This window comes from Lygodium microphyllum, chromosome 28 (assembly GCF_053477565.2).
Source record: "Lygodium microphyllum isolate KBCC chromosome 28, Lygodium_microphyllum_v1.1.10, whole genome shotgun sequence".
Taxonomy (NCBI): domain Eukaryota; kingdom Viridiplantae; phylum Streptophyta; class Polypodiopsida; order Schizaeales; family Lygodiaceae; genus Lygodium; species Lygodium microphyllum.
In genome coordinates this window covers 93,746,627-93,770,149 of record NC_141162.1, presented here as the reverse complement: position 1 = coordinate 93,770,149, position 23,523 = coordinate 93,746,627, and the positions used below count along the sequence as shown (strand labels likewise).

At 44.3% G+C, this 23,523-nt stretch overlaps 1 protein-coding gene and 1 pseudogene across 1 annotated transcript in view; both read left to right on the top strand.

The window, feature by feature from the left end:
• Positions 1–23,523, top strand: part of TAP46 (2A phosphatase associated protein of 46 kD) — a 66,774-nt gene that overhangs the window by 12,519 nt on the left and 30,732 nt on the right. Inside the window, exons 3-5 of the mRNA XM_087670719.1 lie at positions 10,959–11,045; positions 11,129–11,233; positions 11,334–11,495. Of these exons, the coding sequence (XP_087526845.1) occupies positions 10,959–11,045; positions 11,129–11,233; positions 11,334–11,495 (354 nt within the window). The remainder of the gene's footprint in view (positions 1–10,958; positions 11,046–11,128; positions 11,234–11,333; positions 11,496–23,523) is intronic.
• Positions 1,787–7,884, top strand: LOC148011763 (uncharacterized; annotated as a pseudogene).

Sequence of the window (23,523 nt, the reverse complement as noted above, 5' to 3'; positions counted from 1 at the left end):
CTCTATCCCTTCTACTCCTTTCAAGCTCTCCATCCTTCCTACTCTCTCAAGCTCTCTCCTTGAGTCCTCCCTTAACCTCTCAACCCTTCCAACCTCCTCCTCCATTAAGCTCTAGCCTCTCTCTATTCCCTCAAGCTCTCTACTCCTTCAAGCTCTCTACCCTTTTCACTCCTTCCTTCAATCATCTCACCCTCCACTCGTGACCATTTAGGCTCTCTCTATACATCATCAATGGCATCTCCTCTCCACGAGGTTTTTCGCTTGCATTGTGCCTATTTCGACCACCACCTTTGCAAATTAGGGGGGGAGCCTACACCATGCCCTGGTATTCTCGATGATGTCTAAAAGGATTGTCGTCGGAAATACTTGCCATTAAAGCGACGCAAAGGTCTTTCAAGGGCAAGTGAAGAGGTGATCTCTCCCAATCATTAGGTCTTGAATGCGGAAGATCGATCCCTCTCCAACTGTCTCGGTTTTCTTCGTTGGAGGGGCCTTTTCTATCCCATCTAGAAAAAGCCATTCGAGTGGTGTACCTATGTCCAAGAGATAAGCCACTCTTGCCCAAGCAACAGGGCAAGTTTTGGGTCCTCTCTCCTTTCTCAAGGAGAGGCAAAGGCAAGCAGAAATAGAGATTGCACGCACCATAATTGAGTGCAATCTGTCTTTTCATATTCTCAAAGTGGATCGATGGAAGCGGATAGTGAAATCCATTGCTGCCATTGGTCCATGCGAGGGATGGTACAGTGTCATGTACAATGACATGCGTACCAAGAAACTCGATGAGGAGAGAAGAGGATTGATAAGTCCCTTGAGCCCGTGTGTGTCGGTTGGGCGAAGTATGGATGCTCTATTCTATCCGATGGATGGAGTGACCACAAAAAAAGGATTATCAACATCCTCGTCTCTTGCCCACTTGGCACATACTTTCTATGGGCGGTGGATGTGGGCACAAGGAGAAGGAGAACCACGGGCTCGTTCATGTATCGGCACAAAATACGGTGCATGTTGTCATGGACAATGCCTCGAATTGTGCATCTATGGGGCGGAAACTTGAGGCCGAGTTTCCATCCATAGTATGGACACCCTATGCTACACATTTTCTCGATCTTTTTATGGAAGATATAGACAAGTTGGAGTGGGTGGCGAGGTTGTCAACGATGCTTGCACAATCGTTGGCTTTATCAACTCCAAGGTTTGAGTTCTTGTGATTTATCGCTCATACTCAGACTTGGAATCGAAGAAGCTTTCAAAGACTTGGTTTGCAGTCATGTGGCTTTTCTTGGAATGTCTCTATGACGTTTGAATAAGCTACAAAAAACGGTCATGTCAGATGAGTATAAGGAGTGGCTTGAAGGGGAGTCCACATCAAGACAAGTGGAAGCAAAGGCTGTTCAAAGGCTTTGCTTAAATGAGGAATTTTGGATGGATGTGAGAGGCATTGTCATTGCCGTCACTCCCATCTACAAGGTGCTTCGTATGACGGATATGAAGGGGGACTACTATTGGCCTCCTCTATCATCTTATGGCGGATGTGATGGAGGAGATACAATCATCCACTATCTTGGATGGGGATGCCTCTTCTTTATGGTTTTGTTTTTATTTCTTTAAAAAAAAATCATGTTTCTTTTTAGTTTTAGAATTTATCATTCATATTATCTCACACTTTTTCTTTTCAAATTTCACCTCTAAATCTCTATCATCTTAAACATATTATTGTAGCGATATCTTGAATACCATCCCTAAAAGAGATAATATTATCTTTTTTACAAAGAAAAGATGGGAGTGGATGAACTGACCAATACATGGGTTTGTGGCACTCTTACATCCCGCCTTCAAAAAATCCTCTCTCTTCATGGATATTAATATTCTTGTCAATCGCGATGCCTTTCTTCCAAAGGCTTTGGCGGAAGAGCACCATGGTGCCTTTCTCTAGGAGCTCATCAATTATAGTGATCAAAGGGGCACCGCTTTTGCATCTACCATTTGTTGGAAGTGGGAATCATTGGTGAAGCCCCTTTTTTGGTGGGAGTTATTTGGCTATCAATTGCCTCACCTCCAAAGAGTAGCCTTATGTATTCTTGCGCAGGTTTGAAAGTCTTTTCTATTTTTTTATTTAATTCTAGTTATAATTATAACTTGTAAGTTTAAAGTTTAAACTTACTTTTTTTAAATATGGTTTAGGGTTGTTTGTCTGGTGCATGTGAGAGGAATTGGTTCGCCTATTCCCTTTTGCACACTAAAATTCGTAATAAGCTTAGTACACGACAATTGGAGTGTCTAATTTATTGTCGCTCCAATTTACGTATGCTACACAACATGCATGAGATACCTATGGCAAGACAAGTATCGTATATCTAATTTTTATACTTTTTAGTTCATAACTTTATTAATCTATATTTAAAGAAGTTTCATTTGTTTAATCTAAGTTTTTGATTCTTTAAATGTATAGATAAATGTGTATTCACTCAAGCTCTTTGCTAGCACACTTAAAAGTGTGACTCGCGAGAGAGACTTGAAAGTTGGAGAATGAGCAAATCTTTAGGGAGCTTTACTTGGAGCTCGAGGAGATAGACCGGCGAGTTTCTCACAATCATGCACGTCGTGTCCATGTTGTTATTCGCTCTCGTGCTGGTAGCAATGGAGCTTTCACTTCGGCATCCACATCGGCTACCCATGATGCTTTTGGGGCCTTAGATGCTACACGAGATGTTGGAGTAGCTCGAGAAGTACTTCTAGTTCAATTGAGGAGGACATATCTATCATTGCCTCTCACCTAGAGCTTAGAGAGCCTGAGTATGATGACAAGGGCAATATCATTAGTGAGAGTGATTTAATTGAGGAGGGTGATGGCTCCTCAAGCGGCGACGAGGATGCTTCCACCTTCGATACCGAGAGTGATATGAGCACCTAGAGTAATCATGTATCTTGATTCGGATTGAGCCATGGATGGTGGCTTTTATCTCAATTCGTTTTTATATACTTTTTGTATGAGATTGTACATCTGACTCATGATAAAGTTGTTGGTTTCATTATTCATGCTACACTCTTGAGTCCTGTTTCAATTCTCTTTTGTACTTTTGATTTCAATCTCTAAGTTTATATTTTAACTTTTAAGTCCAAACTTTAAGCATAGACTTAAAATTATATGTATTTTTTATTTGATCGGACGTAGGTCCAAGATTTATTAGTTCGATTAGTACCGTACTAGCATCGGACTGTACTAATCAGATACCATCGGACGTGACAACCCTGTTTAAGATATGGACCGCTTCACTATTTTGGTGATGGTTAGCATGTGTTGGATGCAAGTGAGGCTTAGTTTATTATTGATGTGGTTCACAATTGTCAGTATAAGTAACTTTCCATGTATTGGACTCTGAAAGAGCAGGCATTTTGTTATGTATTTGTTGATGGGTGCATTGATTGTATGTATATGGAGATTCAATAGCCTCTAGTATATGATGCACACCCAAGGCCTTATGACCTTGGAGTGGATGCTTGGTATGGTGTTAGAGTTGTGCAAATGCTAGTCATTTTGATCTATGATCCAGGGGGAAGCCTACTTATGTGCATGATTAGCAAAAAGTTGACTATATGGGTGTTTGACATGGGTGGATGCATAGTTGGCATATATTGGAGGAGGTGCAGGTTTAGAGGGGGTGGATGTCATGCCGCTATGCGGACACAGTGTGAAAAACTCTCGAGTGCATTATCATCTAGCTTTCTTATTAATCTAAAGAGTCAATGTCATATTAATCATTAGTATTAGTATCCATAGTATGGATGGTTAAAAATGACGGAATTTTTGGATAATTTTAGCCTATTTTGATATTTTGGATATTATTTATTGTAAACATCCTAAAAAGGTGTAGAAAACTTCTAGAATTTGGACAATTTTACCCTATTTTTGATATTTTGGACAATATTTCTTGTAAATATCCTAAAAAGGCAGAAAACTTCTAGAATAGGGTGTCATGCATAAAGCAAGTAGTTTTTTAGTTAGTTTTGGGAAATCTCATAAAAAAAGAAGAGCTCCCGAATTCATGTGGTGCGTGGTCACAGTTTTCAAGTAGCAAACAGCACTTCGGACGGAAGGAGAGGAGCAATCCATGAGAATTTTGGATAAGTGTCTTGGGGTTTTACCCCCCTTTCGGAGCCAATGGAACCATCAGATTTGCCGTTTGAGCAGCGGAGTAGAAGCTAGTGTCTGGTGCGTGTTTTTGGGTATAACAGGGAGCTCTAGGAGATCAATGCTTGGAGATTGCTTTCAAGTAGTAGTAGACATTGTCTAGATGATGTAAGAATCGTTTGTCTTGGAGTTTAGCCATCAAACGATCAGCTTAGACTGCTGTAATAACTAGGAATATACAGGGCTGAAAGTATGTTTGGAGTCCCATACAAGGCTTTTGTTTCCCTTCTCAGGTTCTATCAATACATAGTACTCCCAGGAGAAGTACTTGGGCTTCTCCTACCAAGAAATCACTAAATCTATTGACATTTGGATTGTTTGGACTCTTTGTCTTGGACGTACTTTAGAGTTTATATGCAATACATGCAGAGTCTGAATCATTGAGCTTTGTCTTTATCTTGTGTAAAGACTTTGGCAAACTTTGTAGAAGGTTTTATGATTGATTCATGATGTATGGACATGTCTTGAAGAGAACTTGATTTCCAGCATTCTGGGGATTTATTTGAATCTCTTGCCTATTCTTTTTCTTCTCTTCTATCTCCTATTCTCTACTTCCTTCTCCCTTTGATCCTCGGTGGATACAACCTTTCGACTAAAACCCCTTCGACAATGGCAACACTGGAGATGGAGAAAGGTGATGAAGTTGGAGTGTGCACTGGCAAGGGAAGAAGGAAGATGAATGAATATTAGGAAGGGCAAGCTATATATAGCGAAAAATGCCCAGATATGACTGACTTGTATTAGGGGAGGCTATAGATACTGACGGTCAGTAATGAATGCTGGTCAATGACGAATAAAATGCCAAAAAATAAGGGCGACCTTGGAAAAATCCCATATGACAATGACAATGTTTGGTAGGTGTAGGCAAACTGTGGAAAGCAGTAACTGCTTGAGAAATGCACATGAAATCTCGACTAGGGGAGGAGGGGCTGATGGTTTTTGGGGGGGGGGGGGGGGATCAATCAAAGACGTAATTGAAGACGAAGAACCACTTGTAATAGAAGAATCATCAATAGGACCCTTGGAGGTTGTAGCGTCATCAAAGATCACATTCCTGCTCACCTCGATCTTGAGAGTCGTCGAGTCATAGAGCTGATAGCCCTTCGTGGTCGTATTGTAACCAACAAAGATAAGCTTATTCGACTTGGAATCAAGTTTGCTCCGCCTTTTCTTCTTGTCCACATGGACATATGGCTTGCATCCAAAGATGTGAAAGTGGGAAACAAAAGGCTTCTTTCCAAAGAAAGCTTGGTAGGGAGTCATATCTTGCAATGCCAAAATAGGTGACCTATTGCGAATTTAAACTGCAAGCCATAGCCTCACTCCATAAGGAATGGGGAAGACCCTTGTGCTCCAACATCAATTGGGCCATATCAAGCATGGTCCGATCGGCATGCTCTACCACTCAATTTTAGATGGTGTGCTCGGATTGAAATATTCCACCCGAATACCTTGATCCTTGAAAAACTTAGAAAATAGGTGAGAACAAAACTTTTCGTGGTGATCAGCTCGACACCGTGAACTTTGAAGGAGGTTTGCTTCTCTGCAAACACCTTCCACTCATAGAAACGAGAGTACGCCTCACTCTTGTACTCTAAGAAATAAGGCCACACACAACAACTAAACTCGTCAACAATCAGCATAAGGTACTTGGCCTTCCCAAGGGAGGCCGTGCCCATAGGTTCCCAAAGGTTAGTGTGAACCAACTCAAGCAGGGTAGAAGCCCTCCGAGTAGCAACTTATGGAGGAGGTTGCCTATGCTGCTTGTCCCTCAAGTAGCTGGGGCGTAGTGTGCGAATGGGAGGGAAATTTGGAAGTCCCTCAACTATCTTCCTTCTCGAAGCCTGCTGAATAGCATCAAGATTCAAATGCCCATAATGAGCATGCCAAAGTAGTCCAAGCTCACGTGAAGATTGCGCAACAAGGGCTATGAGTGTGTAGAGTCCACCCTTCTGTGTAACTGTCCAAAGAGCAACTCTTGAAGATGCATCCTCCACTGTAATTGCATCTTGGATGAAGAGGACTCAAGTACCTAGCTATGTAAGGCCATAAATAGACAGAAGGTTAAAGCCCAAATCTGGTACATAGAGGACCTTGGCTGAAGAAGAATATTGATTGGGCAACGACGGAATGGTCCCCACTCCACAGACGAGGACTGAAGAATTGTCACCAATGGTGATGAATCTTCCTGTGGATCGTATATCTTGAAGCCAATCTTGTCGGGTAAGTCATGTGAGAAGAGGCCCCAGTATCCACGAGCCAAGGCTTCTCCTCACAAGAAGAAGCAAGAGCCGTATCATCCACCTCAAACAAGTGTACAAAGATGGACTCAGTGGTAGCGGGTGTAGCCTTCGAATCCTTGGACCCCTCCTTAGGCTTCAAAAGGGGGATACTTTTGCTAAGACTTCTCCTTAGGATTAGCGCCCTTCCCACAGTGTTGGGCGGCTTCTTCTCATCCTTGGAATCATCCTTCTTGTCCTTCTATTTCTTAGCATGTGGCTTCCCCTTCTTCACTCTTGCGATACTTGCAATAAATGCCTTTGTGGTTCTGGATCCACTAGTCTCCACCTCTGTGAGACACTCATCATGCTCCAAGACAAGCGGTAAAATTTCCTCCCAAAGAAGAGTATCTTGGGTCCTTGAAGTTAGAAAGTTGGTATAGAAGACTTCATACTTAGGAGATGGTAGCTAAGTCAATAGAATCATAGCCAAGATATGCGAGGGATGCAAGGTTCTCTCACATATCCTCTAGTTTGTTGATGTGATCCCTCATGGAAGGAGAGTCATCAACACTAAGCATCTGAAGCTTCTTCTCCAAGGAGATCATGTGGGCAAACGTTTTTGATGGTAGAGAGGAGCAAGCTTCTTCCACACCTTCACCACAGTCTTTAGTTTGCGAACATAAACTAAGACAGAATCCTGTAAACTCATGAAGAGGAAGGATTGGGCTCGAGAGTTGAGCTGATCCCAAAGGGCTACATGATCCATCGATGCCATATGCCATGGGCCGGGGAATAGGTAGAGATATAAACTCCCAAAGGTCAAAGGTATCGAGAATACACTTCACCTTACACGACCATAGAGAATAGTTGGAACCATTGAACTTGTCTTCTTTGGGCAAAGAAGGAAGCACAGACATTCGTATAGTGAGTGCCATGTAAGGCATCTTTAGGCCGGTAGACCAGGCCTTATGAGAAACATGAAGGGAGAGAGGAGGGGAGGGGTGCTTCAAACGGGGTGGTTGCACAGGTGACTCAAACTTGCAATAATCTCGTTGTTGCTTAGAAGAATGATGAGAGATCTCATCCTTTGAGCCAATAAATCTGAAAAACTGGTGTTGAGACATCTTCGGGAACTTGCAATCTCCCATAAGAATCTGCGTTTGACTGGCAACAGCACAGGAAGAGGAGGACATCAGCTACAGAATTTTGTGTAGATGTGCTGCGTGAGGGAAATATTCTGTCACCTGCTGCAGAAGGTGTTGTTGACTGGAGAAGATTGTCGCCAACCAGTGTTTGCAGCAAATAAACTGTCGCCAGCAGCCACCAAGCAGGAACATGCTGTTTGCTTTAGTGCAGATGCAATTGCCTCATGCAGCTGCATTTACTGCTAACACAAGAACTGATGCTTGCATTTTGGGGCTGGGTGGACTTCCACTGCAGATAGACTGCACTGTGTCCTTTATTAGGCGATGATACCATGTGAGGGTGCACAATAGGAGGAACTCGAACACAGAGAAAGAAGACAACAGGAAGATGAAGGAAGAAAGAAATCTGCACTGACTGAAACGAATGCCGAATACAAATAGATGGACTGATCAGTCCTTGCACGCAGCCTGAGGCATCAGTGAGGGCACCAGATCTGGTCTGAAATGATGACAGCAGCATCAGCACTGGAGACGGAGGAGTGTGCCCACAGTTGGAGGAGAAGCCTGCAAAAGAGAGAATCTGCCCCAGCCAGCCAGCCTGCTATATATAGCAGAAAATGGGCCAAATTGGCTGGCCAGTTGCCAGCTGGCTGACACTTAATGCAGTCGGTAGCATAAAAAATGCAGAAAAAAATACAGCTAATGTGGGAATAAAATCAAGGGGATAGGGACAATGTCTGACAGAGTGACCCAAGCTGGGAAATGCTAAAAATGCTCACAAAACTCAAGAAATGCACACTAAAATCCTAGAGCTTCTCTATCTCCGTCAAACTCTAATAGGAGCTCACAATCGGGAGATGACAGATTGATACCACTAAACGTGATATGCTAAGACGACTTTATTTTTGGCTCATCATGATACTGGCCGATCTGATTAATTTTGGGCATTATTTGATGCCTATTTATTCGGGCTCCCTCCTCCACAATGTCTCATTCACTTGTAGTCTTCCAAAGTAGGTCCTATTGGAGAGGGGTGGAGTTGGTGCTAGTGTTCACACAGCCAATGATTCGTTGTTGTAAGCGATTGTCTCATGTTTGGTATATGAATTCCATTTCCCGAGCATTCTTCCAAGTTCTTCTTTGATGTGTTCTTTTGTTTCTCTTTTCTCTTGTGTTGTGCATTCTATTATAGCAATCTTCTATGCTTCCATTGTTGCACCCACTTCTGACAATAGTTAGATTTGGAGAAAGCTTTTGATTACCTAGAATGATCTTTTCTTGTTGAGCATATGCAAAAGATGGGCTTTGGGCTGGCATGTCTTGTTTGATATATTATTAGTAGGGGTGCATCCTCTAGAGTCTCACTTAATGGTGGTGTTATGGAACCATTTGTTCTCTCCCAATCGGCTAGACTTGATTGCCCCCTTAGTATAGTGTTGTCACACTTGGCTACTAATGGGGAGTTGATGGACTTGTCCCTTTCTTTGAACTACGAGTTTATTGGCCAAGCTTTGATTCATGATACTTTCATGATTTTGAAGGCTGATTGGGATAACTTTCGTAAAGTGTTGACATTTGGGATTTGTCTGGTCAGGTTTCCAGGCTGCATATTAACACCTCTGAACCACTCTCATCAGCTGCATGGACCATGATTTGCAGGGCCTTGGGGTGGCAAGGTGAAGTGGTACCCAAAGGGAGTTATTGCAAGGCACTCGGGCTATCCTTTGGGAGTGAATGTTTTTCTTAAGCAATTGTTGGGATGGATTTCTGCTAGGGGGGATGGTAAATCTACTTATTGGAAATTGCAAGTGTGGCCTTTCTATGCACACCTTAAAGTGGCATAGACAATTATGCTATCTATGCTTTCATACTATTTGCCGCTATGATCTTGGTCCAAGACTAGTGTGAGGGATATTACTTGGGCTATCCGCTTTATGCGTTGGAAAAAGGAGACTCTGCATGCTGGAATTTCTTGGGTTTCATGGGGTCATATTTGTACAGCCAAAAGAATGGGAGGTGGAGTCATTGATTGATGTGGAAACTCACATGATGGCACTTAGATGGTCCTTGTTTCAAACCATATGCTCTGGTTACGAGCTGGTCTCCGTAGCATGCTTTTTCCTTGAAGACATGGATATTGTACATAGGAATACTAAAATACAAGGTTCTTGGTGGCATGTATTCAATGTTGATCAGCTTGTTAGTATACAATCTTTAATCTTGTTGACTCATTTGGTTTGTTCACGGAAAGTTGTGCTTTAGCAATCGGATTGGAACATAGGCGAGGATCGATTGCATGCCAATTCTATGCAGATTGAATTGCTTGCGGTTTCCAAGATAGTTTCATGGGTTGGAAAACAAGATGCTAGACCCAGGTTTAATCAAATGACATGGCTTGGATTACTTTCTATTGCTGATGGGAGTCGCGACTTTGCTGGCACGGTGTGTATTGATGTCCTTTTGGCTGATTCTATGGATTTTTCATGTCCCTCCAGGATATTAGGACTTATGGGATATGCTCCCCTCATCTTTGCATGATTGGCAACCCTTTCCAAGGCTCTCTTTGGATAATCCTTGGCTGGATTGGAGACCTATGGGGTGGCTGCATTTGGAGTGTACGTCAGTTAATCAGATTTATCATTTGCTTATTAAGGATCTTCATTGGTTGACAGCCAAGGGCAGTTCAATTTGGGCCCTTTGACAAAGCAAGATATGACAGAAAGTGAGCATAATGGAGGGATGGATCAATAAAACTCCATTTAAACACAAATTCTTTCTTTGGCAAATCCTGATTAGGGGCTTGACCCTTGCTTCAGCCCTCTCTCAATGCAATATGTCTAATGGCTCTTGCTTCTTTTGCACTACAAGTGTGGAGACTTCTCACCATAGGTTTGTCTCTTTCAGGTGGCAAGGAAGATTTGGTCTCTTTTGTTGGAGATTTGGTGATGGGTGGTGGGAGCTGTTCTGTGTCCTTGTGATTGGGTGTTCTGCAAGCCAAAATTTCCATATTATGTGCAGCAGTGCATGAAGATAGTGTTCCACTTTTTGCACTTCTGGGGTTGTTGGCATAGCTGGGTCACCCAGAACACTTTTAATTTTGACTCCCATTGAGGTGTTCAAAGTCTCATCGCTCAATTGAAAGGCCTTCTTCACCGGCAGCTTGATATTGTGCATCATGCAGGGCTTCTCCCCTGGGAGGATTTGGGTCTCACGGCATATGTCAGTTTCCTCTGTTGCTTTGCTGTCCTTTTAGCCCATGTGTGACTCTTGTACTTTTTCAGTAACCAATATAATTACCCTTTACGGGGAGAGAGAGAGAGAGAGAGAGAGAGAGAGAGAGAGAGAGAGAGAGAGAGAGAGAGCTTTTTTCTTATAAAAGTGGTAATTTTTGTTCTATGGCAGGTACCATATTTTCTGGCAGAAATGACTGAGAAGGTACCCAGCCCAGATAGGCTGCAAACTTTGCGATCTGCACAATCATATCTTAAGGTACTCTGCTGTCACATTTCTGAAGGTATTTCTAGTCACTTTTAGCAGCTGGTCTCATGTCATTGCTTGCATTATAATATCAGATGTTCCTGTCTTCTTGTGAAAGATACGAGCTGTTATCCGACACTGAACTGATCACTCTTAATCAAGAAGGTCCAGTATCGGCAGAGATGAGAAGAGCCACAAAAGTAAGCCATTCTTCTAAATTCTTCTTGTAGTCTACTTCAGTGGTTTTCAATGCAGTCAGATTTGGTAGTTACCTGATTTGTGGGATGCATTGGATCAAAGATAGCTCGCTTCAAGCGGTCAAAGGCAGCAGAGGCGAAGCTACAGGAGATTAAAGAAAAGAGAGAGAGACGAGGACGCTCTATGCAAGCTTCTGCCAAAGAAGCTACTGTGGAGCACGGGGAGGATGATACATCAGATGAGTTTGGAGAGGAGGAGCGAGAGGTATCTGTTGCTTTTTGTTTCACTTGGAACTTATCTGAAAGCTAGAGTTATGGTGGTTCGTTGCTGTATAATGTCAATAAGTTGATACTATTATGTTACCAAGCTTAAGTGTTACGTGCATTAATATTGCTAGCTTATAGACTATATTGACCACCAATTTAGAGTCACCTTCTACTTACTTGCTAACTGGCCAAAGTCTGACTTGCTAGTGTGTAGACTATCTCAATCATCAATTTATAGTCACCTCATCAATTTCCTCACACAAGATCTGTTAGCTTGCCTATTTTAGTCATGTCAGTCCATCTCCTGGTTGTGAGCTCCCATCAAAGTCTAACAGAGACATGGGGAACTCTGGCATTTTCATATGCATTTCTCCTGTTTTAGGCCCTCTTCCTTATGTTTGTCAATTGGTTTACACCTCTTGTTTGTGCGTACCTGCTTCCAGACTGTCCAGGTTGCCACCTCATTATTTGTCGTATGCAATTGGATTGCATTTTTTGCAGCCTGCAGGTTATTTGCAGCAGGTCGGCCAGATTTAGGGCCCTCTTTGCAGGTCAGCTAGATTTGATGGTCTTCAGCTATATATAGCTGGCCACTCTTCACTTTGGCCATCATCTTTTGTAGGTTGCTCCTTTGACTTTGGCATCCTCCTCCATCTCCCGTGCCACTGCTGCGTTTACAGCCTGATCTAGTGCCCTCACTGACACCTCGGGCTGTGTGCAGGGACTGATCAGTCCTCCATTTGCTTTGTATTTAGCATGCATTCTCAGTTAGTGCAGATTTTCTTCCTTATTCTTCCTATTGTCTCTCTCTCTCTTTCCTTCTCACTGTTTTCGTGTTTCTTGTTTTGTTGCACACTCTCACATGGTATCATCTCGTGAGAGAGGACACTGTGTAGTCTACTTGCAGAGGAGACCACCCAACCATCAAATGCAGGCATCAGCCTTCGCGTTTGCTACAAATGCAACACTACCTGCTTGAGGTGACCCCATCAGGACTAGGCGACAACATCTACTTTCTTGGCAACTGTTGGCAACAGCTTTCTACCCTCAATCACAAGGTTGTCGACAGTCTACTCCATCAGGCAATGTCACAGGATGTGAAATTTTTGAGATGCTTTAATCTTGCTAGTACCATTTGATTAATTTAATATCAAATGTGCAAGGTTGTAAAGAAGCACATGTGTTGCACATGACAGTTATTTCATGGTAATAGGCCAGAGGACCTCGAGGATTTAGTGGGTGTCAAAGGCAAAAGTTGTGTTAAGTTATGCCAATTGGGCTTTGGTTATCAATAGGTGCTAGTTTTGACCCTAGGACAGTTATTTGACCATTTAAGTGTCAATGGTGACACTAGGGACTGGCATTGATTAATTAATTAATGCTAGTCTAAGGGTTTATAGAGGTTTGGGACCACTCCAGGTTTCAAATGGCCTAACCAATTTATTTATGGATGTCCAGGTTTCAAATGGCCTAACCAATTTATTTATGGATGGGCACATTTAATTTTTGACATGGTTAGAAGGCTTGAAATTAAATTTCAGAATTAATTTATCTTGAAAATTAACTTAACGACTGGATAATGTTGAAAAATAGGGTTAGAAGGCTGCCACTTGGCACGAATATCCATGCAACTGAGAAAAATGTTTTTTGGGCTGGTGGAGAGGCATTCAGTGGATTTTCAAGTTGTGTGAGAGAGAGGAGATGTTGGTTATTTTCTGAGGAGAAAAGAACAATTTGCTGCATGCGACAGCCAATAGAGGGCTCTAGGAGGCAGGCAACAGCAGGGAGTCGCCCATTAGGGGTTGGTGACAACATTCTAGAGTGCTCGGCAATAGGTGACTGCATGTACTACAGGCTGGAGTAGGCAGTAGGCAGATTTTGGGGTTTCCTTATGAAGAATCTCAAATTTCTCTCTCATCTCTGCATTTTGTCACATTCTCCAGCCCATTTGCAGGTTATCTTAGCATTTCTCAGCCATTTGGAGAAGATCACAGCCAGATTTGGTGGACAACAAGAGCATTTCTGCTGGAAAGCATAATTTACAGCAGTAATTAGGGATTAGCAGCTACCTTGGGACCCATGCCATCAATCAATGGCATTGTACACTGAAATCAGTACCTAAAATGCAAGGAATTGTCAGGGATTTCAGATGTTGGCTCATCCATTGTGAATTTTGGGCAGCATTTGGCTAGTCGGGGTTTCATTTGTGCAAGTCTTGGGTGAAAGTCAAGGGGGCAATTGACCTGAATTGTTTGCTGTTTGTTTGTACAAGGGGCTTTAAATCTCAGCTTGTACTGAATCCATTGGCAATTTAAGTTAAAGAAATACCGAAAGGGGTGCTAGTTTTGGGGCAATAGGATGTTTGATGTCTAAGATTGATAAGGTAAAGTGTGCATTTCAGTTTATGCCAATTTATTGATTTTTGTAATTAAGTGCTTAATTAGGTATAACTACCCTATTCGAGAAGGAAGGTTGATTTCATGCGACAGGTTTTTTGTACCGGACAACAATATTTACCACTTGGGCGGCACGTCCACACACCTATTGTAGCTGATTTACTCCTGTTCTCGTGCTGTTGAGCATCAATTGCAGCTTTTCTGGTGCTTGTAGAATTTAAAGATGTCTCATCAACAATTTTTCGGCTTTGATGACTCAAAGGATGAGGTCTCTCATCATTCCTCTTAGAGACGGTGAGATTATTACAAGTCACAGTTCCCTATTTAGACTCCTTGTTTGGAGTGACCCTCTCCTCCTCCCTCTCTTCATGTTTTACATGAGGCTCAATCTACTGGCTTGAAGATGTTTTACATGGCACCCATTTTATGTCAGAGTGAAGCAATGCGGAAGCGAATGACCAAGACAAAGAGTGAACGAAGAGAGAAGAGAGAGAGAGAGAAAGAGCCAGTGAAACACAAAAAAAAAGAGAGAGAAAGAGAGAGCGAAACACAAAAATCTGCAGTGAAGGATGTTGTATAAGGATGTAGAAATATACACAGGTACAGAGAGAATGTTTGCGTATGTCTCCACCTTGAAGATCTCGATCTTCGTTAGCCCCGAGGGCAGTCTCCATGGTATGTAGCTTGAAAATTGGGAGCACAACTGAGGACTGCAAAAACCAAGGCCAATAAGTAGGCCAATAAAAAATGCTAAAAAATACTAGGTTGGCTGCATTTAATGCAGCCGGCTGGTCAGTAAACCAGCTTGTCCGATTGCCATGTCACCTGTCGCCTGCTACGTGTTGCTGCCTAGGAACTACACCTGTTGCTCTTACTTGTCCAGGGAATGTCCAACTCTAACCCCCCCCTCTCAGATCTTGGACATGGAAGAAGTCTAAGGGATTTGGAGTGCTATCGAAGCAAAGCCTAGGGAAGCACCTTGGTAAACAAGTCTGCAAGATTGTCCTCTGTCTTGTCATAGACTAGGGAAATGGTCTCATTCAAAATCTTCTCCCGAATGAAATGGTTCTGGACCTCAATATGCTTCGTTTGAGCATGAAACACAGGATTTCGGGACAAGGCAATGCAACTCTCATTGTTACATTGTAGAACAATAGGACCTCTTTGCGGGCAGCCAAGCTCCTCCAAGAGCTTGCGAAGCCACATTGTCTCACATGTAGTAGAAGATGCCGCGTGATACTCTGCCTCAGTCGAAGAGAGGGCAACCGTGGGTTGCTTCTTGTTGCTCTGTGAAATAGCACCAATACCGAATGTAAAGCAATAACTTGTCGTGGACCACTGATGATCCACATCACCAGCCCAATTCAAACCACTTCATCCTGTAAGTACCAAGTTTGTAGCACCTGTACGAGCTGGATAATAGATCCTAAGATCAAGAGTCCCCCATAGGAATCGCACAATCCTCTGAGCAGCCTGCCAATGCACCATTTGGGGTTCACTCATGAACCGGGCTAGCGTATCTACAGCATAACATAAGTCAACAAGAGTATTAAGAAGCGAGATCAAGTAGCCAACCAACTGCCTGTAACAGGGAGCATCTACCAAAGGAGAATCAGAATGAGCTGTAGCCTTCCAATTTGGGTCCATTGGAGTTGTAAGAGACTTGCATCTCTCCATCTCACACATAGTCAAGAGCTCCTGTACATACCGCTGCTGGGAAATAAAGATCCCCTTCGGAGTTTGATAGATCTCATAACCTAGAAGGAAGTGAAGAAGTCCCATATCCATCATCTCAAACTTCTCATGAAGTGCTACCTTCGTCAGCTTGACCATCTGAGTATGGTCACTTGTCACAATCAAGTCGTCCACATAAAGGACAAACAACACACGACCTCCACTTGAGGTATGTACATAAAGCTGGGGGTCGGCTTCGGAATGTCGATACCCCAATTTCTCTTGGAGAAATGAGTCAATCTTCTCATTCCAAGCACGGGGAGCTTGCTTAAGGCCATAGAGAGCCTTCCTCAACCTGTATACCTTCCCATCAGAAGAACCGAAGCCTGGAGGTTACTCAACATAGATCTCCTCCTCCAGAAGATACCAAGTGCCATTCCTCTCAATCTACTCCAGCTCCTGTTCCATCGCTTTCCGCTAATGAGCATACTGTAAAGTCTCCTTTACGAAAGTGGGCTCACTATCCTGCATGACACGAGTTATCAAACAATAATTAGTGTAAATAGCTTAGTGTGGTGTGCTTGGTTTTGCTAAGAATGCCACGGGCCATCCTGCGGCTGCCACTCTTGAGGGACCTCCTCAATCCTTGTATCATGAAGAGTGTCACGAGCCCAATGAGAAGGAGGCCAGATCTTGCCTTATCGCTCTTCATTTGTTGAAGTTTCTGAGAGGTCCACCGATGTCTGGGGAGGAATCAGTGAATCTGGTGGTTGAGAATTGAGCTCCTCGTCCAAAGAAGAGTCCTCAAGAGGCACATGCTCTAGATAAACAGTTGCATGCACCCAACTATCACCAGGATGTCCAAGAACAGGGTGTTTCTCACCCCCCTTTGAGACTGGAACTTCCATGAACCTAACATCACGGCTTGTATAGACATCTTGCTTAACGGGATCATACAATCGGTAGCCTTGAGATTGCGAGCTATAGCCCACAAACACCCATCTTTTGGAAGCCGCTTCAAAATTGTCACGCTATATCTTCGGGATGTGAACATAGGCATCACAGCCAAAAACCCTGAAATAAGAAACATTTGGTTAGATCCAAAGTATGCCTTAGACGGAGTCATACCAACAACAACAAAAGTAGGGGAACGATTAAGGATGTGAATTGTAGTAGCCACAGCCTCAGCCCATAGACACTGAGGTGTCTGACGATGCTCCATCATGGTGCGGGCCATCTCAATCACACTGCAATTCTTCCGCTCCAATATGCCATTCTCTTGAGGGGTGTTTGTATTGGCAAACTCTTGGTGAATACCATGATCTACGTAAAAACGAGCAAGCTCATTAGAAACAATTTCTGCGCCTTTATCTGAGCGTCTTCAGCTTTCGGCCCGATGGGTTCTCCTCAAAGAGCAACCAATTCTTAAAGTTGGAGAAAGCCTCCGATTCATCTTCAAGAAATAAGCCAAGGTCATCCCGTTGTAATCATCCACAATTAGCATGAAATATAAGCTTCCTCTAAGGGACTCCATCCTCATCAGTCCACAAAAATCGGTAGAAACAAGCTCTTAGGGTGCGGAATACCGCCTTGAAGCCTTGTTGGGAACAACATCATGAGTCGGCTTCCCACAGATGCAAGATATACAAGGCTGTTGGCTCACCACAATATCTGGCAAACCTTTTGAACAAGCTGTCCCTTGGACACCTTTTGAAGGTAATCATAGTTGAGGTGGCCAAACCAAGCATGCCAAAGCTCAGACGGGGTTTGTGAGGTAAGAATAAGAGAAGTCAAGACAGAAGAAGATCGCAACTTGTAGACTCCATTCTCCTCATAGTTGGAAGAAAGAATTTGTTGCGATCTATGATCAAGAATCCGAAAAGAATCCACATCAAATTCGACTAGAGCCCAAGGGCACAAAGCTTGTGTACCGAAAGTAGATGGTATCCCAAGGCCGGCACATAAAGCACCTCGGATGTATGGGCACCACCTCACCCATTTGGAATAAGATGCATGTCTCCCCATCCTTGTATAGGAATAGACGAACTATCACCAATGAGAATTTGGCCATGTGAAGGCTTCAAATGAGCAATATCTACTGAAGGAGTCATGTGCCGTGAGGCACCATTGTTAACAATCCACTCCCGAGCGTATGGGACCGTCAACGCAGCATCAGAAGCCGTAAGGGTCAAATCCTCAACCACCTCTAAGTGGAGGAAAGCAGCTGATGAGGGAGCAGCCACCGCTCCGGAATCCTTGGAAGATTTATTCTTCTTATCCTTCTCCTTCTTTTCCTTGTCAGGGCAATCCTTCTTCGAGTGATCTGTTTTGCCATAGATGTGACAAGTGGACTCCTTTTCTTTGTCCTTGGATTTGTCCTCCTCCTTTTGGTCCTTCCCCTTTTTCTGAGAGGATTGACCAACCAAAGCCTCAAATTTAGAAGGATTGGTCCCTTTGTCGAGAAAAACAACGTACCAGAGAGACAATAGGGTTTGCGGGGTGAAAGACAAAGTGTATATGGCAAATACTGAGAAAGAAAAGAAACTCAAAAGAACACGATGATGATGCACTGAATCATGCTATAATGAGAAAAGCTGATATAGTGGAGCCAAAGCTCAAAAGATAATTGTACTGTCCTGTCTGAATGAGACGGCAACATCTGTAGGGTATTTGCACAGTGAAGGGAGCGAAAGGCAGTCGTCCGGCAGTAGGAATATCAATGATGTATGCTGAAGGTGAAGGATAGTTGTAGAGGTAGGGAAGTGCAGTCCTCTGATGCTGTCTGAGTGGGGGAGAGTGATCACTAACTGTTGAGGGAGCAGAACGTAGTCTTCTAATGCTAGGAGGAGAGTCTGGGCTGCAAAACGTAGATGCCAGACGATGGAAGTGGGGGCCAGGATGCCAAACACAGACTCCAACAGCCTCAAATGATGACGCCAGTTGTGTAGGTCGCCAGTGTGAGCAGAAGCCAACAGGATGATCAAACGCAATGTGCAGAGCTTGGAGAAGATGAAGCCAGCTGAGGATGACTGACGCCAGATGGCTGGAGGCGCAAAACGCAAGGTGTAGAGCTTGTTGGGGAAGACGTCCGCTGTGGGGAAATGACGCCTGACTGGGAGAAGGCCTCCAGAAGCTGAAACGCAAGCAAGGAGTGCCTAGATGATGAAGGAAAATTGACGCTAGCTGATAGGGATGGTTGCCAGGGTGTGTGAGCTGTCGCCAAGGTGTATGGATGACGCTAGCAGATGATGGACTCCAAAATGCAAGTAGGGTGATGGAGATGGTGAGGAAGAAGCCACCAATCACAAACCTCAATGTCCTCCTACAAGGGGTGTGGGGGCAGTGGAGAGGTGTCCGATGACAGAAGAAGAGAGGTGAAGAATGAATAGTGAGTGTATAGAATGTGTAAAGAGGTGGCCTATAAATAGGCATGCATAGTCTAGGGTGGCGCCCCATTGATGTGGGCGCCCATTGATAAAGTGCCCACAAATGAGGGCGCTAGCCCTTTTTGGGGCTGTCAGTGCGAAACCCTGACTGAAGGTGATGAACTGAAGAAATGGTTTCTCAACCCCTCTCTCAGGCCCAAAAAGGGATGGAGAAAGAGGAGGGAAAAGATGTAATACTACATGCGGAAAAATGCTCATGCAGTAGGTGCCACTTGGACAGTGTCCCTCGTGGGAAAATTGTTCACTTGTCCAAGCGTCCTAGTACAATGATGATGAAAACATGCAATGCATAGGAGGAATGTCGGACTTTGTGTGGTACGGAGAACCATAAGGATATACCCGTACTCGATCTCGAGAGTTGGCTCCATGCTGACTAAGTGACCAAGGCAAGAAGAAGAGGAGAAAGAAGATGTAGAGGATCCCTAAGATCCAAGATTTCCACCTGAAAGGTAACTTGCAGTAAAGAATAGTAGATAGAGTGAACTGGAGAACACGAAACTGAACCTCGAGAGAGAAGCCACTAGCTCCGTGCATCCATGCTGGAAGGAATACGAAGGCCTTGTCACCAAGTCGCGGCTGAACCTCTGAGGTCCCGATCCAGGTGGTACTTGAAGATCCTGGGTATCAGTAGAAGAGATGACTGCTCGAAGATAGCCACCCCAAGAAAGTAGAGGATGGGTGAGGAACGTCATGTGTAGTAGGTTCCCCCTTTGAGGTGGGACGTGGAGGGGCCCTCGATGAAGTCGAAGAACAAGTAGATGCCCCCTTTGAGGGCAAAGGAATAACATCCCCCTCTGAAGTAGATAGAGAATTCAAAAACTCATGGATCACGGATTTCGAAATGTCTGATGACAAAGGAAGTGTTGCCGGTTGTGTCGAATAAGGTATCTAGGGTGCCGAAGAGCTCCTAGAGGTAGCCTCTCGAACCTGAGTAGTCGAGGGTTGGAAAGGGTGGGACTCAGAATGAGCAAGAGGTGGGCAACAGTCGTTGTCTCTTAGTGAAGTGGACTAGGTAGCCGAAGAAGAGGAAGGAGTCGAGTAGCCACTGTCTCTTGAAGGAGCAGACTGATGAGGAGACGATATCAAACAATCACTGTCTCTCAATGGAACGGACTGCAGATCCGTAGGTCGTGGACGCCACTGTACCTGAAAATAAGTGGGAGAAGACTACCGCTGGCATTGCGATGATCTCCAGGAGATTGTTGCGCCAATCGATCCTCCATATGCTCGAAAGAACTTAGTGTGCATTGGATGCGTCTTATTGCCTTGAGCATAGTACTCTGATAGTCGATGCAGAACGATCTTTGTGGCCTAGAAAGGAGTGGTGGCACAAGGAGTGCCTGGTGGAAGATGCATATACTCTGGGGGGGTGGGGAGCAAAGGTCGAATTTGACAAGTAGCGGTGGTGTGTCCGGTGATGCCACAATAGGAGCGCCCAGTGGTATGTCCATCTACCTGTGGAGACGTCATAGCATGAAAGGTGAGAATGATGGAAGCTTGCACTCGAGAGCTATGGCGGGAGAGTAAGAGCAAGAAAGAGAGAGACAAGAAATGGGAACTCCAACAGTCACAATGTGTGACTGGGCCTTCCTTTATTCAAACTGTCACTAAAAGAATAAAGAATAAAGTGACGGTGATGGCTGCTCGCCACCTGTAGTGTGCAGTGGCGGTGACTGTTAGTGTAGTAATATACGGGCGGCTAGGCGGAGGCGCCTTTACCCCCAACAACCTCCCACTTAAAGGCGAATCTGCCCTAGCGAGGAGTGAAAAGAAAAAAGAAAGATAGTACAACATGTACACATGTACAACAGGATGAGGAAAGACGTCATCTCATCCCACGCCCATTAACCTTCTGAGGAAGGCAAAGCGCTCTGTAGAGAGGATTTTCGTGAGCAGATCTATAGGATTCTGGTCAGTCGAGATCTTGACAAGGTTAACAGACGTGTCCTCAACGACCCCACGTATGAAGTGATATCTCACCTCAATGTGTTTTGTCTTCGCATGGAAGACTGGATTCTTGGCTAACTGAATAACACTCATAGAATCTGAATGCAGTGTAGGGATAGCATCAATATCAAGGTCAGCAACCAAACGACCCAACCAAATGGTCTCCTTGCAAGCCTCAGTGGCTGCAACATACTCGGCCTCTGTAGTAGAAAGGGCCGTGCATTTCTGCACCTTGGACATCCAAGAAACAGCACCTCCAGCATAAGTGAATACATAGCCGGAAGTGGACTTCCTACTATCTGCATGTCCTGCATAATCAGAGTCAGTGTACCCCACGACTCCTGTATCTTGGCTGCCATAGCATATGCTCATATCTGCAGTGCCCTTCAGGTATCTCATGATATCCTTCATGGCATCCCAATGCTTCTTGCTAGGTGTATCCATATAGCGTGCCACAACATCAACTGCAAAGGCAATATCTGGACAAGTGGTGATCATGGCATATATAAGACTGCCCACTGCAGATGCATAGAGAATCTTGGTCATCTCGGCCCTCTGCTCATCTGTTTGCGGACAATCAGCCTGTGATACCTTCACATAAGAAGGCAATGGGCAGCTAATAGGCTTTACGTTCTGCATGCGGAAGCGCTCAAGGACTTTATGAATGTACTCCCTCTGTGACAAGTAGAGGAGTCCCTGATGCTTGTCGCGTCTAATGCGCATACCAAGTATGTGAGCGGCTTGTCCTAGATCTTTCATCTCAAAGCTCTTCTTGAGCTGAGCCTTAAGAGCATCTAGCTCATCATGAGCTTTCCTTGCTATGAGCATATCATCCACATAGAGTACCAAAATCAATAAAGAACCATCACGGGCTTTCTTCTGTAAAGACACGGATCCATAGCACTCCTGTTGTAGCCCTGTGATTGCATAAAGGCATCAAACTTATGATACCACTCCCTAGGTGCTTGCTTCAAGCCATAAAGACATTTCTTCAATTTGCACACTAGGTGCTTCCTGCCAGGTTCTGCAAAGCCCTTAGGTTGCTCCATATAAATCTCATCATGCAAGTCCCCATGTAAGAAAGCCGTCTTGACATCCATCTGGTATAAATCCAAGTCAAGCTGAGCAACCAAAGCCAAGACTAAGGGCAAGGTGGTCATCTTAACCACATGAGAAAAGACCTCATCAAAGTCCACACCATGCTCCTGCTTAAAACCCTTTGCTACCAATCTAGCCTTGTATGCCGGCTTGGGGTGTCCAGGGGTACTTTTTAGCTTGTACACCCACTTGCATGGCAAAGCCTTCTTGCCCGTAGGCAAGGAAACCAAATCCCAAGTGTGATTCTTATGCAAGGAGTCTGAGATCTATCTCAGATTGCATAGCCCTCTCCCAGGAGTGACTGTCACCCCTGCGCATAGCCTCATCATAAGTGAAAGGCTCTCCTGCATTTGTAACCAAGACATAATGCATCGAGGGCTGAAATCTATCAGGTGGACGTGTGTCTCTAGTAGACCGTCAGGCTCTGCTACCTATCCAGCTGCTTGTCCAACACCTTGACCACGAGCATCTGCTGTAGCTGTAGGCTGTCCAATTGGCTGTGCGGGACTCTCGGCTCCTCCTGAAATATGACCCTGCGGATCTCAATAACTCTCTCAGGTTGCCGATGCATCTTGTTTTCATGGAAGACTACATCATGACTGCGGATGACTTTTCGCACCTGCGGATCCCAAAGACGGTAATCCATCTCGCTTGTATCCCTATAACCAAGGAAAATGCATTTGACACTCTTAGGATCCAGCTTACTTCTCTTGTTCCTTGGCACATGGCAAAATGCCTCACATCCAAAGATACGGAGATGCGCATAAGAGGAAGGTTTTCCAGTCCATACCTCCTTTGCAACCTGGAAATCCAAACCACTAGAAGATGATCTGTTTATGACATGCATAGTTGTACTAACTGCCTCAGCCCAAAAGCTCTGTGGTAGGCCTGCATGGCTAAGCATACTGCGTACATGCTCTTGGATAGTTCTATTTATCCGCTCAGCCAAACCATTCTGGGGGGGGGGTAGGGGGCGGTCAATTGACGCTTAATACCCCTCTCATCACATAACTACTCAAAAGCACGTGAGACATACTCATCCCCATTATCTGTCCTAAGGCATTTTAGCCGATACCCAGACTGGTTCTCAACCAATGCAAGCCATCCTTAAAACACAACCAAGACATCGGATTTCAGCTTAATAGGATAAGCCCAGACTTTCCGTAAAAAATCATCTATGAAAGTAACAAAATACTTTGCACCACCCATTGACTGACAAGGCATGGGTCCACAGACATCCGAATGTACCAATGCCAAGGGTTCACTCATGCATGGCCAACCAAAATTCTTATGCGTAGACCTAGTCTGCCTGCCATAAGGACAATTGGCCCAAACAGGCATGCCAAAGAGATACATGTGGGATAGAACCCACAGACAAAACATGATCAAGGGAAGAAGCGGATACAATTAAGGGATAGAGGCTGCCAGGCTTGGTACCTCTCGCAATCACAAGTCTGCCATGAGT